The sequence below is a fragment of the Alligator mississippiensis genome, chromosome 6 (genome assembly GCF_030867095.1).
Source record: "Alligator mississippiensis isolate rAllMis1 chromosome 6, rAllMis1, whole genome shotgun sequence".
Taxonomy (NCBI): domain Eukaryota; kingdom Metazoa; phylum Chordata; order Crocodylia; family Alligatoridae; genus Alligator; species Alligator mississippiensis.
Window position 1 is genome coordinate 87,455,645 of NC_081829.1, and position 15,701 is coordinate 87,471,345.

The window sequence follows — 15,701 nt, forward strand, 5'->3', positions numbered from 1 at the left end:
GTTTCCTGGGCAGCTTCTAGCAGCACTGAGCAAAAAAGAAGCAGCAAGGCTGGCAGATCTGTACTTTGTTGGATATAGGTGATGGACTAGAGGACCAGAAGCAGGGGCTGGAGAAGAGGTGCTGTTCTTAAATTCCAGCTCAAACCATCTGTAACTTGATGAGGAAACTGCAACACAACCGAGTTGCTTAGAACATGGCTTTCTTCTTGGTCTGAAAATTCAGCCAAGCCCCAATTACTTCAGGATTAAAAAAAAAAAAAATGAATTGCAAATGTTGCTGTGGTGCCTCCAGGAAGTTGCGTGTCAGATATTTCATGCTCCAGGGTTGGATTGCACCTCCCAAGGCTGGAGTTTTAATTTTTTTAACAAAATAAAGTGCTCCATGGAAAGCAGAACTTTTACACACATGCACGTGCACACACACACATGCGCACACACAGAGAAATAATCAGCATCTCCCTCTCCCCCCCGCAATATTTGATGGAAAAATGAAATCAGGGCTGTTCAATTTCTGACGGGTCAGGGAGGGGAGGGGGGAGAAGTCACAGGCCCCCAGCCACACGCTGCATGGGTCACACACCATGCCGCATGGCCCCCCCTGTGCTGCACCATGCAAGCCCCTCTATGCTGAGCTGCACTGACTTCCCCAACCCGCACTGCACAGCTATGCCATGCTGTTTGGGCGCCAGCTCTGTGGTTGGTGAGCTCTGCATTACAACAGGTCCTTGGGGCCCAAAGATACCAGCCATGAGTTATCTCATCCATGGGGGCCATCTCCCCCAAGGGGCAGGAGCAGGCAGCAGAAGCTGGAGGAGGGAAGGGGAGCCCAGAAACGATGGCGGCAGCAGCAAGAGAGCAACGTGGGAAGCAGCACTTAGACCGGAAGCCCGGGGGCCACAAGTGAACCCTTTTGGCTGCCAGTTGGACAGCCCTGGATTAAATGAACAATTTCAGTCATACCCAATAAATAATAAATAGGCAACATACAGGTCTCAGAATGGTGTAAGTACAGAATCAAATAGGAACTCCAAGGGACAGGCACTTATTTGAACCACTTGAACATCTGGAATCTGCATCATGAGGCAAAAATGGCAACTGTGAACAGAGAGAAGATGCCCTCTTTGGTTCCTCATGCCTCTCTCATGACAGTAACACTGCAAGAGCAGCATACATGTTGCACAGGAGAGTCCATGCAGACTCAGAGAGGTTGCTTCATTACATACCAAAGGTCTCACCTGTCGTTTAAATATTCTATGTAGTAATCCTTTCTTGGGTGGCTCTGGGGGGTAGCTTTTGTTTAGGTCTGGTGAAATAGTGCCATTTGGTCCAAACACATTTAGTTCTTTAAAACACTCTGTTTCGATCATCTGGTAAAACACAGAAAGAAGAAAGGGGGGATGCATCATCCTTATTTCATTACTAGCGTGTCAGTAGGCCAATACCAGGATGAATGCCCTATTATGCCAAGCGTTACCCAAGCACAAAAGATGCTCTTCCCTAAGACGCCTACAGTCTAAACTGGAACAAGACATGACGTGAGAATCTAGGACACAACATTATCACCAGGCAGTTTACTGCAGATGTTACAGTAGAGATAGGTTAGTAAAATGAACTTAGTAGTTCGTCAGCGTTAGCCTCCCAACCTAACCTAACCATCCCATTCAGCTTCACTGGGTACACCTAACTCTGACAGACATTACACTTACACCATGATCAACTAGCTAATCACAACTTAAGGAGTGAGCTGACCACACTCTCATTCAATGAATGGTGTGATCAAATGAAGAATAAGCCACAAAGTTATGACACAAAATATGTGTAATTTCATTCAGGGCTGGCCAGCCTCTGGAGCACAATGCAGATGTTCAAGACTCGCATGCGCTCCAGAGGCTAGGAGCTCCTGATCAGGGCTTCCAGCTGGACAGCTGCGACCTCTGATCAGCAGATAGGGGATCCCTGCTGGGGGAGCACAGGGAGCCAAGCCTACCACTCCTTACTGGTGTAGGGGGAGCCTGGGATCAGGCTTCCTCTGTACCAGCAAGATGGCGTGATGGAATCTGGTGCTGGATCTCACAATTACATGTGTAACATGGTAGGAGTGCGATTATTGGGATCCCACATCAGAACCCATTGCACCTTTAAATTAACATCTGTCAGGAGCCTAGTTCTCATTGGATACTGTCAGCCTATGATAGCCTGACTGTAGCTAGCTCGTGAAAAAGTCCCACTGTTCTAAACAAGGACATTTTGTGGGTTTTCCTACCATATTTATCACCTTCCACAAGGTACTGTTAACACATCAAAAAAAAAAATCAATACAGCGTAAAAAGCATCTTGTACCCCCAAGATTTTGAATGCTGTATTAGAGTGAATTGTATCAATCGCTGAATCTCTGCTGGCAGTTGCAGGAGGAAAACAAACTGCATAATCTAACAGATGGCTTCAATCTCGAATGTATATGATTCTGCACTATTTTAATAAGGTTTAATAAAGCAACTCCACAAAGAGCTTTTGTATCGTTTTTCTTTTTCAATTTTAGAGAATATCAAGACAAAAACAGGCCTGTTTCCAACATCTCATTTCTGAGCATCCTTAATACTTGAGGAGGTTTGCACTTGATCCTGACTTGGAGACTAACTTTATTACTGGCTCTGTTCCTATAACAGGCAGAAACAAAGCCTTAGCTCTGAAAACCCTGGCACTCCAGGAAAGTTCAGATCCAGACTCACTCAAATGCTGCAGCTGGGGCCCATCTCAGATACAAAACAACAAATGAGATAAGTGTCACAAATAAAGTCCCACATTAAGGCCGTAATCCATTCTGCGGAAGTTTTGCAAAGCTGCTATCAAAATGTCTTTATGGAAATCCAGCAGGAGGAAGTACAGTAGGGCCCTTGCCAATTTACACAAATATGCAGAGCCAGCAGATACAGTCACCTGAGCCTGACATCTGTGGTACATTACAGATTTTGAAAGAGTGCATTTGTAACTTATGAAAGCATTCGAATCTGGCAAGTTACCCAGTAGGTATATATTACTGGAACTGTACAGCTCCTCTTAAATAGTCTGGCCAGGGTTTTGCTTTGGGGTGATACAGTCATACTGTATCCTTACCTCATTTTGCCATGGTATAGATACCGATCCTGTGGAAAACTTAGAATAGAAGTCATCATCCGTTTGGTCCAGGTTTACTCCTTTCACTGTTGAGAATTGCTCTATGTCTAAAACATCCTTGCAGTACACTGCTCGGGGCTGTCTCAGCAAAAAAAGAGGGAGAAAACACTCTTTAGTCTGGCCATGTGCTCCAATTCACATATTCAATCAAATGAGAAGGCTTAACAATAAGTGACAATTTGCATCCTCTTTTCCTAGACTTGTTCTGCCTGTGGGCTTGTCACCAAAGGCTGACTTGTTTTCAATATTTTATGCTTCCCACTTTGAAGTCCTTAAAGCATCTATAGAGCCAAAATGGCTGTAGTCATCCATGCAGCACATGGGTAAGAGGTGAGGTGAAGACGACGGAGTAAAACAAAAAAGTTGAGTTTTCTTTCAGAGAAGGTTGTGGAGAGGGAAGACATTCGAGGACTAGGAGATTCAGAAATGCATGCCTGAGATGGCTCTGTCTGCCCCAAACAGGACTCTCATTCTGTCTCAAGCTGCTGTCATGCTTGCAGAATGAAGCTTTGAAGGAATTAACATTAATTGCTAAAGAAAACAGAAGAGGTTTGGAATTTTTCCATTGTTTTTATTAGTAGCTCAGCTCTCTTGCAGATGTTGGCCCCTAACCAGAGCCACCCCTATAACTTTCCTGTGTTTTCTTCAAAGGAAAAGTGAATCGCTTCTAACTATTTTAATACAGTACTTAGTACTTTTCATACAGTACTCTGAAATTAGACAGTGGCACCTCTCAGATGACAGATCATTAATCAGCCATAGGGAACAGGAACCAGAAATAGTTCCCAGTGGTTATTTATCATAGTCAGTGTGGCCATACTGTCTGTGCAGAGATCTCCCACCGATTGCACAGGGAGACAAAGGGTTTCTTCTGACCACTGTGTAATCTTGGGCAGAGAGACTCACTTCTCTCTCTCTCAGTTTGTAAAATGGCAGGACAACCAAGCGTTTTGAGAACAATGGACAAAATGAGTTATGCAAATGCTACATTCTGCAAATTGGGTGCAGCTCTCAACTTCCCAAAAAACAGCCAGGCTGCCCTTAATGAGGCAAAAATTTATGGGCCTCCACTTTAGCAAATACATGCAAAACTGATGCCTGGTAGTCTTTCCATACCTCGATTAAGCTTTTAGTACACTCGAGTTGAACCCGCAGTTTGCACACAGAATTTTCTAATTATCTACATCAGAAAGAAATAGTAGCTTGTCTCCTAATTCTTCCCATTGAAGCAGGTCATAACACCAGGGTTTAAGTGGCAGGAATAGCCAGGCCACATAATAAACTGCAAAGCAAACCAGAACAGCTAAAATAAACGTTTGAAGCTTTCAAACCACTTTGGTTTGGTTAAGTTTGCAGCAATGTAAACTGGAGCTGCCAAACTGTTACGTTCCCTAATAAGTCAAAACAACAGCGTTTACTTTGAACTATACAGGAATGTTAAGGGTAGGAAGCCCAGCCAGAAGGACAGGCTTGGAAGAAAATAATCCTGTAACTCCGTGTACGGGAGCAGACTTATATATCTCAAGTGAATTTAAAAGTTTTGTTGCTGCTGCTGCAATACTGACTTCCAGTGAGGGACACACCAGAAAAGGAGATTAAGGGTTGGGCTCTATTTCATATAAATCAGCATCAAGCCTCCTGGCTTGATGGGTGCTTGATATCTGAACCTGGTTCTGAAATTGTGAAGTACCCAGTAATAACTATCATTACAATGGGCCACGCCAAACCCCTGGGATCAAAACAATGTAAAACTTTGGGCCACTTGAACGGCGGTCCTGGATTTTGGTGTTGGACCTAGATGTATATCTACTGAAGGTACGCATATGGCTTCTCTTCCTGCAGTATGTGGATGCATCACAGTCTTTAACACATTTACCCTCACAACCTCATGGTGAGGTCAGTGAGTGTTGTTATCTCCATTTTACAGAGGGAGTCATGGGGTTAGAAGGGACCTTAAGGCCATGAATACAAGATGTATTATATTATAATAGAAACTGAAGTAAAGAAAGACTGGGCAACATGGCCAGGGTCACACGGGAAGTCTGTAGTGGAGGACATGGGAAGTGAGCTTTGCTTTGGCAAGTATCAGGCTAGCATCATATCTGCTGGCCTGATACCCTTCCTCTCTGTACATATAAACCTACACACTTGTCTCACCTTTCTGAACTGTGTACCTCTCTAGAAGCAAACTCCATGAAAATTCCCACTTCCCTGTGAACTCTTGCCTACTTGCAGGAGGGTTGGTGCTGGCTTGCAATATTCACAGGACACAAAAATGGAGGAGAAATATATTCTGTTGGGAATCTAAGAGAAGGCTGAGCTTAAGTTTGAGACTCAGTTATGAAAGGGCTTCATTTAACCAGTTCACCTGTCCTAATGGGTATCCAAAAAGCAAATGGCACTGTCAGATATAGAAAAGATAAGCAGACAGTTATTTTAGAAAGACATCTCAAGAAACCCCCAGATCCTGGAAAACTGTTGAATTTCTCCATCATACTTACGTCTGGGACAAAGGGAGGGTCCAGCATTCCTGCTTCTAATCGTTTGAAATTCATACTCTTGAAAAACGGGTGTCTCTTCACTTCCACCGCACCTTCTCCCTGACAGCCCATCCTCTGCTTCACGTCTTTGGTTAAGAGCTGAAACCAGCCAAGAGGGACTGTAAGAAAGTTGGAAAAACAGTAGCCCTACAAGGTTTCGTTTTGGCTTTTTAAAAATGTTTGAATCACGGTCTGGGAAAGCACCAAGTGGAGCTCTTGCTGTTACAGAGAGGATAAGGCAGGCAGGATCCCACAGCACTCAGCACCATTCAGACATTCAGAAAATGACCTGCCTAACGAGGCTACCATGTAAATAGTGTTTCATGGTCTTTCAGAACCTCCTTCATTTTATCCTCAACAGACAATTATGAGAAATGGAGGCTTGGCAATCCCTTCATAAGCACCCCTCACCCCCCAAATCTCTTTGAGTAAGACACAACTACTAGACAGGTTTGCCTGGGTTGCTTTAAGCCGTTTGCCTAACCATTAAAGTTACATTTTTGCACTTTTTTCCTTCCCCATGTAATATTTTCCAGTAGAACATGTGCCTTGACTCTAAAAGCAAGTCGCTTATATGAAGGAATGAAGAAAGTTCATTTGTGCCCTTTGAGATTTGGAAAAGATGACAGAATCAGTTAGACTGCAGGGGATTCCAGTCTGCTTGCTGGGTTTCCCTCATAGGGCAATGGCGATTAACTGAACTCACCCTAATTGATAAATCAGATAAGCGTGCACATGGAGAAGTGCACGGGGGAATGGTTTATTAGAACCAGAGCTCCTGGGGAACCCGGTATGTATAGAGATAATTGATTTGGGAGAGGCCACGAATCTCCTTGAAAGACAGCATTGGACGGAGATATTTTAGTGGATAAGGACATAAAATGTACAGGCGAAACGTCACTGAACCCTACTCCTTTTAAGACAAGTACACATAAAGAAGCAGAACACTCTAATGCTGATTATTTTCTATACAAGGGGGGCTGCGTATATATAACAGGCAATCCACAAAGCTGGTTTAAGCCCGTTACAGATTGTTTTTACAGATAAGTCAAGCTTGAGAAATTCTACTACAGAGCAAAAATGACAGTAACCCAAAAGATTTGTTTTCTTTTTTCTTTTCATTCATTTCAAGTGGCTTTTTTTGCACTTGGCTGCTTTTTCAGCCAAAGCAGTGAAACAGGAGCCCGAGCTCAGAATAAACTTAGACTGGCCTAGAGATTATAACTGCCCAATAAAGTGATCTTGGCTTCCACTTGAGTAAGCAAGGAGGGTAAAAATGCATTAAAAACAACTGCTCTTCCAAAAAGACTAAAGTGAGATTCATTTCTGTCTCCTCTCCGTAGGAAAAACTGGTGTCTAATGCTGGAGGATTGATGGAGAGTACAATATTGGCCCTCAGGAAGGGGATGACTCCTGGAGTTCGGGGCGTGCCGTATGCTCACTTCAGCCAACTTCGACTTCGGTCCTTTGATTTTGAAAAAGCTGCCAACAGTGTATTACATGGAAAAGGAAACCAATCAAAAGGCTGAAATGGACTTCATTCTCCTGCACTAGCAGCAAGGCTTCAGAAGGGGAACCTCTCCCATCAGACATTGAGAAGAGGAGAAGATGCAGGAGGAGTGAGTAAAAAAAAAAAAAAAAGCTTAATTGTGAGTAGGGAGAAAAATCATGATGCTGCGTTGCTCAGTGGGCAACTCGTTACTGAGCAGCTCGTTACTGAGAACAGCACGATCCACCAGGGGGCGGCCGAGGAAAAGCTAATCGGCGCTTGCCACAGCTGCATTGCAAACCTTGAGTGTTTGTGCAGCCTTGTAGTTTTAACAGCATCAAAAGCCTTGACTGAATGAATAAAGCCCAGCTAAAGAGACTCTGGCATAATACAATTTGTGTTGCCCGAGTATTCGGGCTGACCGTTTCTACATCCTCAGGAGGCAGGTGTCCAGCAGGGACTTGGATCCCGTTTCTGGAAAACTCCCCAGGGAGGCAGCTGCCACAGCTGAAAGGCTTTCTGACAAACAAATACGTGTGATTCTCTCCCCGCGCGGCACAATGGAGTCGCATTTTGCTCTGGTTTTAACGAACGTTGGGAACGCAACCCTGGGGGGGGCAGAGGGGAAGGGCAGCAGAGCAGCTAGCATGGTGCTCACCCGCCCTTGTCTCCGGCTCTCCTACGTGGGAGCTTTACCGCAGTGGGACCCCAGGCGTGGGGGAGAAGAAACGGCTGCCGAGGTACATTTCCACGTCTCCACCTCGACGTTAAGATCTTGTTTTGTTCTCGAAGCACACGGCAGCCTGATGCTTGGGGAATACTGGGTTTCCTCTTTAGCCTGAGCGATGATCTGATAGACTCGGAAGTCAGAAAATAGGGGTGCAGTCTCTGTCACCCACCTGTTAGAGAGCTTGGCATACGGCAAATCGCACTGGTGGGTGGAGAGGGGAGGGAGAAGAGGTGCAGAATTGTATTGCATGGTCCAGAGGACTGGGTGTCATTGGAGGCTGCGCCCCGGCCCTGGGAGCACAGACCTGGAGGAGGCAGGTAGGGAGCCAGGAGGGGCTGAGGGAAGGCTGGCTCAAGAGGCCACATGTTGGCCTTCTACCATGTGCCCTCTGGCAGAGTAATCATCTCAACTACAGACTTCGGCTGAGAAGAAACCTTGAAAGGACTGTTTGTTCCTAACAGGAGCATTGTAATCTCTCCTCTGGTGCCTGGTTAGTGGCAGAGTTTTCCTTGGCTTGTAGGATCCTATTTCCTAGGGCTTCTTCAAACAGTTTGCTGCCTGTATAACATCAACAGTTTGATTGTCTACCTTCCACTGCATGGTCCATAAATCCTGTTTCATTTCTGCATTCATTGCCATGGACCTCATTGCAAAGTGCATCCACAGAAACATGCCAGATACCAAAGCCTCTAATGTAGCATTGACTGCTGGGTTTTAGGTGGGTGGTTTGCCCTCTGAAAGAAAGCCACGGCTTCTTTGGGCAGGGACAGGGCTTCAAGGAAGGTCTCTGACTGTTGTCTCTCCACCCTCTATATACAGAAGATTCAAGTCAAGCTAGTGCAATCCAAGGGATTTCACTCGGGACTCATCCCTGGGCAATTCACCTTCTTCAGATGAGTGGGGAAAAGGGAGGTTTAGGTTTGGCTACTTGGATGCGGCTGCAAACTTGAGGCAGGTCCCTTTCCTTTTGGTTTTTTTTAAATCTAAAACCCACAGTCAGATTCTGGGTTTAAGCCTCTACAGGGTAAGCTCCCATCCCAGCTAGATATTTCTTTGCCTTGTTCCTAAGACTGCTAGCCAGGTAGACAAGGACTACCTCCACATCTTGGCTTTAAGCTGAAAGGACTCTGAAAGAAGGAATCCCCGGACAGAAGGGTCACCTTTATTCTTAAATTCTCCCCCGGTCATGAACTTAACCTTTGCCAGCCCTTTCTTAGAAAATAGTTTACTAATCTGAAGTTGTTGTCATGGCTGGACATTCATAGTGGAGAATGCTAGACTTTGGGCAGTTTGCATTAGATACATTAATGCTACTATAATTCTGTAAGGTGGCTCTAGGGGAAGAAGGGGGGAGATGATGGGGCCCAGTTGCTGTCTGTAGTGGACAAGAGTCCTTAGAGTGCTTCTGCCTCTGGACTGACTCAGATGATTAACCCAGAGATAGCATTTACAATCAGACATTACACAGGTGAAATTCCTGTCTGCAGATGGGTGGGTATGGAAGGACGATGTGCACCTGCAGGCTGGGTGGGACCTTCTGGGGAGACCCCGGTTCCTCAGAGATGTCCAGGTTTGGGGGCATGAATGCCTATTGATGCACTGCTGCTGCTGACTGCCAAAGCCTAACTGGAGTGGACATCGCTTTGCACTTGCCTATAATCCCTGCTGAGACTCTGCCTCACTGAACCTGGAGCTAAAAAGAGCCAGCAACTGGTCTCCAGGTGGGAATCCACTTTTGCTGGTACTGCTGGATCTCTTCACAGGATGGTCCAGCTGGGCACAGAGAAAAATTCTCTGCCTGGAAGAGGCAGGACAGCAGCACAGATAAAGCATTTCTTTGCTTTTGCCTTTGCCCGAGGCAGTGGTGGACACAGCTGTCGTGCAAACACCTTGAAGAGTCCATGAGGGACAAAAAGGGAGCAAAATACAGGGAACCATATAGAAATTCTATAAGGATTCCCTTGTGCTCTGTAAAATAAGTAAAGCGGGAGGGCAGCAGACCTCTTGGCTGCTGCTGTAGCCTGGGGCCAGTGTGGATTGGGATTATTTTTCTAGAAGGGAAGCCCTGCTTTTACTCATGTCACTGAAGGGTATGTCTCCTGCATCTCCAGAGACTTGCTAGCAATGGCCAGCCTGATGCAAGACAGAAAACTGCACCTCATTTGGATATAACCAGGGAGGCACAATGGAGACAATTGTACATTTTGAGTTGCTTCTAGAATTTGAATGGTTTTGTTCAATTTACATAAAATGCATTTGCATTGAATTGAGTACAACCAAAGCAAATACATCAGACTAACGACAATCCCTCTTGGACACCAGCTAAATGACCCCGAGTCGCACTTGAATTCTAATTCTGAAGTCTATGAACAATTAGCAGAGCTACAACTCCGAAGCTGGAGGGTCTCGGACTGAAGCCAAGCACTGAAATCAATCTTAAGTGCCAACTCTGGTTGGATCTTGGTAAAACAGGTTTAAAATGGGACAGCATCTCATGTGTCAACGAGGACAGAATTTAGTCTCCAGAGATTTGCAGTGACCATAACCCTGTCAAAGAAGAGCCTGGAATGGCAATGTTGTACTCATGCTAATGCTCCTGTTTTGATACAAAAACTGTCTGATCTTTTGGTGTTACACATTCAAATCCCAGTGGGGGATTCAAACTCTGTAATGTTGGAGGCATTTCTTTTTGTCTGGCTTTCCTTCTTTTTGTTGAAGTTTTTTCCTCTACAGTAAAAGAAACAACTGGAGTGGGGACCATTAAAAAAATCCACAAACCACTTATGTGTTTATGCATGTGTTTAAGCATGTATTAGGACAGGCACTCAGTCAGAAAGCCTTTCGCTCTTAAGAGGACGGGAATAACTGAAGGTGTTTGCATGATAATATGGAAAAGGCTGCGTCCATGAGGAAAGGAATTGCAAAAAATCACAAAGTTTGCAAGGGTTAAAAAAAATAAGACAACAGGTACATTGTCAGCACTCAGCGAATGACTAAAAATAGTACTGAAGGGGTTAGGTACTAAAGATGCAAGGATAAAATAAAATACTGTTACTTTAACCAGTAATCTTGATGGATTTCATCCCAGTCTAACATGTCCAGAGAACACATTAAGAAGCAAAACTCCTTCTGACAGACGGAGTTTGTGCAACGCTGCAGAACAGATGATCCCATTCCTCTTAACAATAAAAATAATTTTTAAGAGTGCCTCAAAGTGTGGGGGATTATTCACAGGAGACATTTATAAGCTAATAACAGAGCTGGCATAATGAAGTTGTAACAAGACAGTCTGGGGGATAAAAAGAAAGGCAGCGGTTAGAGCAACAAAATGACATGGTTACTCCTTGTTACTTTAGAGCAGCGGTTCCCAAACTGTGGGTGGCAACCCCACATGGGGTCACAACATCAGCAGATGGGATTGCGGGTGTGGGGGGGCTGTGGGTTGGGAGTGAGGGGCTGTGCTGAGGAAACGGGGCCATAAATGGGGTCCACGCTGAGGAACAGTTTGGGAAGCGCTGCCCTAGAGCATGGCACGAGGAAGATAAGCTTGAAGTTTTCAAAGGAATCAAATAGGATTTTGCTACTTAGTTTTTTTAACGTTACACAGAGCAACCGGGTCTTAAGGGGCTGCAAAGAGAAAAGGGCAATTCCCTGTCCATCAGCTGAGACACAGTGTTCGAAGATTGGGATGGGGCACAAAGTGGGTTGTGGGAGAAACAGGCAAATAAGGCACTGAGGTAAGAGCCACAGGCAGAGCAATGCAGAAGGAGCACAGACCAGCTTCATTTACTTGAATAGGCTCTGGATCACATCCTTGGAGATGAGTGCACGTCAAGGGGAGGAGAAAGACATACATGTTTAATGAGAGAGACATATATATGTTTAACAAGGTATAGCAGTGTGGGCATGTCCTAGAAAGACTGAATTTTCATGGAAAAAAGAAATAAGGGAGCTATTATATGCAGGACAACTGCCTAGGGTCCCACTTCTTGGCCGACCCCACTAGGCTGAGTTTGTATCAGTCATCCAGTGTGTGGGTGGAAGGGGCTAGAGAAGGGACCTATGACTTAGCCTTTGCTTAGAGAGTTGAACACCACCTCTGGTTATATGGGAACTGCAGGCAGGAGAGATTCCCATAAAGGCTGGCTGCCCATTCCTAATGATCTATTATTCATCTCTGCTTCAGTTCAGAAAAAGCTGCAGGGTTGACTGATGAGAAACCATTGCAAGAATGAAACACAAAAAACTGGATGGGCAATGACTAACAAGAGCTGTGATATCTGCCTACAAGCATGTGAAGGGTGAGAGCATCCAGAAGGGAGATGTTATTTAACGTGATGCAAGGGGAGGAGCAGAATGAAAGTAAGCAAAGGTGCATTGCATTTCCTAACAATGGGGCTATCAGATGATGGCATAACCTCTAAAGGTCAGATTGGTATAGACTGTGGGGGGGGGTTGCCTTCCTTTGTAGCAGGGAGCATGGCCCTTTATCTGGGATCTTACGGGCCTATATTGACAACATTTCAAAGAAACAGGATGTTGGCTGCTCTCCTGCTTTACTTGTGGCAGATTAGCGTGTCAGGTGTGTGCTGTGTCAGGGTCAAAGGTAGGTTTATGTAGAGTTTAGATTATGGATTGTATAGGATGATTTGGACAGAAATGCTCCTGCCACAGGCAGTAGGTTGGACTAGATGACCTCTGCAGGTCCCTTCCAGCCCTACCTCTCTATGAGAAGCTCCACTGCTTATCACTTGAATTGTTTAAAACCAGACAACACACATTTGTGGATCTTGGTAAGACAAGCTTAAAATGGGACTGCATCCTATGTGAGAATACACAAGTGCATGACATATTGCAGGAAAATCTCTTGCTCTGGGCCAGGAAGAGGGTAAGATGACCCAATGGGAATCTTCCATTTTTAATTTTTAAAGGCTTGCGCCTCATTCGCAAGTAGGATGGAAGCTTATTGTTACCCTCTTTGTAACTGTTTGGTATCACACACACAGCAGACAAGACCAGTGGGTTCTGTGCTCTTATATAATCAGCCAAAGGGTTTGAAAGAAAATCTTGAAAACTTGGATGTCCAAATTATACGACCTTAACAGTACCACGGGAGAACAGAAATAAGACAGCAGCTACAAATTCCATTGCACTTGTTTTGACACCCAAAATGCTTTGGTAGCCTGTAGTCCCAGAACCCAAAGGACAGATTTAGCTTTAGATTTGTCAAGCATTTGCAAAACCACATACACAAACATGTCACTTGATGCAACAACGAGACATTTAAATAACTGTTGCTGTATCTGGCCTAATGTAAATAATAGCAGCTATATTTCAACAGCCAAAAGCCTCCATGAGGAACTGTCTGAGAAAACACATCCAAAGACATGGACCCAACCTGAAAGAGTTTATAGTCCAAGGAAACCAGCTGCATTGTGAAGAGTGGTGGGAAAAGGAATCAGTAACATGCAACTTTCAGATGTACGTGTTTTTTTATTGTTGCATTTTATAATTTAGAAAGTATCAGTTTCCTCCAGTTTCTTAGAAAAAACAGCTATCTTTACATCCATTGACAGTCTGCAAAAGGCACAGGGCCCAAGCAAGCCACCTGATAAGACAGTAAGACATCTGAATGACATCTATCTTAGAGCCTACATAAAGTGACTGATTTCTGACAGGTATGACATCAGAGCTAGGGCAGCTGCAACACTACTCCAACAATCCAAACTCAGTCCTACTCAAATTTAACTTTTCCTGAACAGCAGCTACAATATTATTCTATTTTACTCCACCATACTTCCAATCCTCAACTACAGTGGTTCTCAAACTTTTTAGCTTTGAGGCACCCCTTGGAAAATGCCAGCTTTCAGTCTTCACTTTTTTTTTTTTGCCTACAGAAAAATAGCAAGGCAGTTTTTCTGTTGCAAAGAACTCAGGAAGAACACAACTATTGATTTCTATTTGAAATCTCTGGGTTTATCTTGTGAATCATATCTGTAAAAGTCTAACACTGCTAATATTGTGTGGCACCCTATGGCACCCTTGAAAGGACCTCAAGGCACCCTAGGGTCCTGTGGCATCCTAGTTGAGAATCACTGCTCGACTAGTTGCAGAAACAGCAGGAAGAATATTTTTTGTCTTCTGTCCATTTCTTTATGACAAGCTCGAGGGTTCTGTTTGGTACGGAAATGTAATGTTGCATGGCACATGAGTGACAGCAGCAGGGTTTCTTTGCTACCTGTCATTAGCCAAAATATGGTTTGTGAGAAGCAAGCAGGCTGCTTGCATACATGAAATAATCATTAGGGGCCCACATACTGTCCTTGATCCCTGCCCACAACTCCCACTGACATCTGTAGGAGTTATGCAAGCAGCTCAAGAAGAGTATATGGCCTGGAGTATCTATCAGGAGTGATGTCAGCTAATTACCATCCTTGGAATCTGAGACTGGATTTGTGTGGTGTGAATTACCATAATGACTTCCAGACATGATACTTGACAGTGCTACCAGCAGTATTTGGCAAGGAGACCTCAGTGCCTCTTAGCCAAGGCCACAATCAGAATGTAGCTAATATGCTGCTGGCCTGTCTCTTGCGCAAGGTATTGGTGAAACTCCCCAAATTAACCTTTCCTTTTCCTTCTCTGTCTCCACTGAGTGGAATCATCTCGTCATTCCCTCCAGAGAACAACACACTGGAGAAATCAAAGGTAGGACAGCCCTTTTGTCTAAGCTGAAGTTCAGTCTGCCTTCCAAAGATGCACATTGGAATGGCATGGATTAACTCTCTTATGGCTTGGAGATCTCCTATGGGGTTGGGTATTTCCATTGCCAGTAATGCCTATTGTGTTTGAAAGAATGACTCCTGGGGGCCTGAAGGATAAATGCTAGATGACTAGATATCATTAGAATAACAAGTCCAAGTAAAAACAAGCTAGATGAACAGTGAACGCAGCCATCCTGGAAACAAGCTATTGGGTAACTCCAATGCTGGGTTTTGCTCCCCATTAGATGTAGTTATATACTACCTGTGGGGCCTTGCTGGATAATGTTGGATATAGTCTACTAATGAACCCTTACCATTTTACAGATAGACTTGGCCTCCTCAGAAAACTTATGGGAGTAAACCTCTTCCGTCTCCAGGACTCTCCTGTCCACCTCTTCTCTCTTCACCTTCTCTTTCCTTCCACGAAACGGTGATTGTCCAGCAATCATTTCATAAATGAGACACCCGAGTCCCCAGTAGTCAGGGCTGAGAGTGTATCTCTGATTGTTCAAGACTTCTGGGGCTGTGAAGGAGGAAGATGCACTTTGTGTAAACACTTGACATTTACATTGACAAATAACTAAAAGCCCTAATACTCATTTCTATCAGTGACTACACAACGGCAAAGAACTGTGGGTACAATGTAAGAGTCCCTCCTGGCTTCTGCTAGCTGAGTTACTGTAATTAAAGAATGAGGCTATTCATGTTGCTGCATATATAAAAAGTCAGATGGGAATAAAAAAAAAAAATAGTGAAAGCTAAATATTTTTGCCTGATCCAATCTAAGAGTTCTTCAAGACCTTAATTTTTTAAAAAGAAATTACAAACAAACCTATTATGTGGAGAAAGATGAAATTACATAACATAAAAATCGGTCCTTTTAGTCGGTTTATTTTTTTTAGTTTAAAAACAAAAACACATTTGCTGTGTGTTGGAGGTATACTCAACTCTACACACATACACTCACCCCCATAGCCACGCACACGGACTCTCTGAACACGAAC

The 15,701-nt window shown here is 44.3% G+C and overlaps 1 protein-coding gene across 3 annotated transcripts in view; it reads right to left on the reverse strand.

Annotated features, from left to right (window-relative positions):
• Window positions 1-15,701, reverse strand: part of GRK5 (G protein-coupled receptor kinase 5) — a 250,610-nt gene that overhangs the window by 8,871 nt on the left and 226,038 nt on the right. For 2 of the 3 annotated variants that reach the window (XM_019485911.2, XM_019485914.2), the window contains 4 exons: window positions 15,012-15,220; window positions 5,676-5,813; window positions 3,115-3,252; window positions 1,236-1,367 (listed from right to left, as the gene is read on the reverse strand). In XM_019485911.2, the coding sequence (XP_019341456.1) occupies window positions 1,236-1,367; window positions 3,115-3,252; window positions 5,676-5,813; window positions 15,012-15,220 (617 nt within the window). Of the gene's footprint in view, window positions 1-987; window positions 1,096-1,235; window positions 1,368-3,114; window positions 3,253-5,675; window positions 5,814-15,011; window positions 15,221-15,701 lie in introns of all 3 variants that reach the window. The other variant, XM_019485912.2, reaches the window with a different exon arrangement.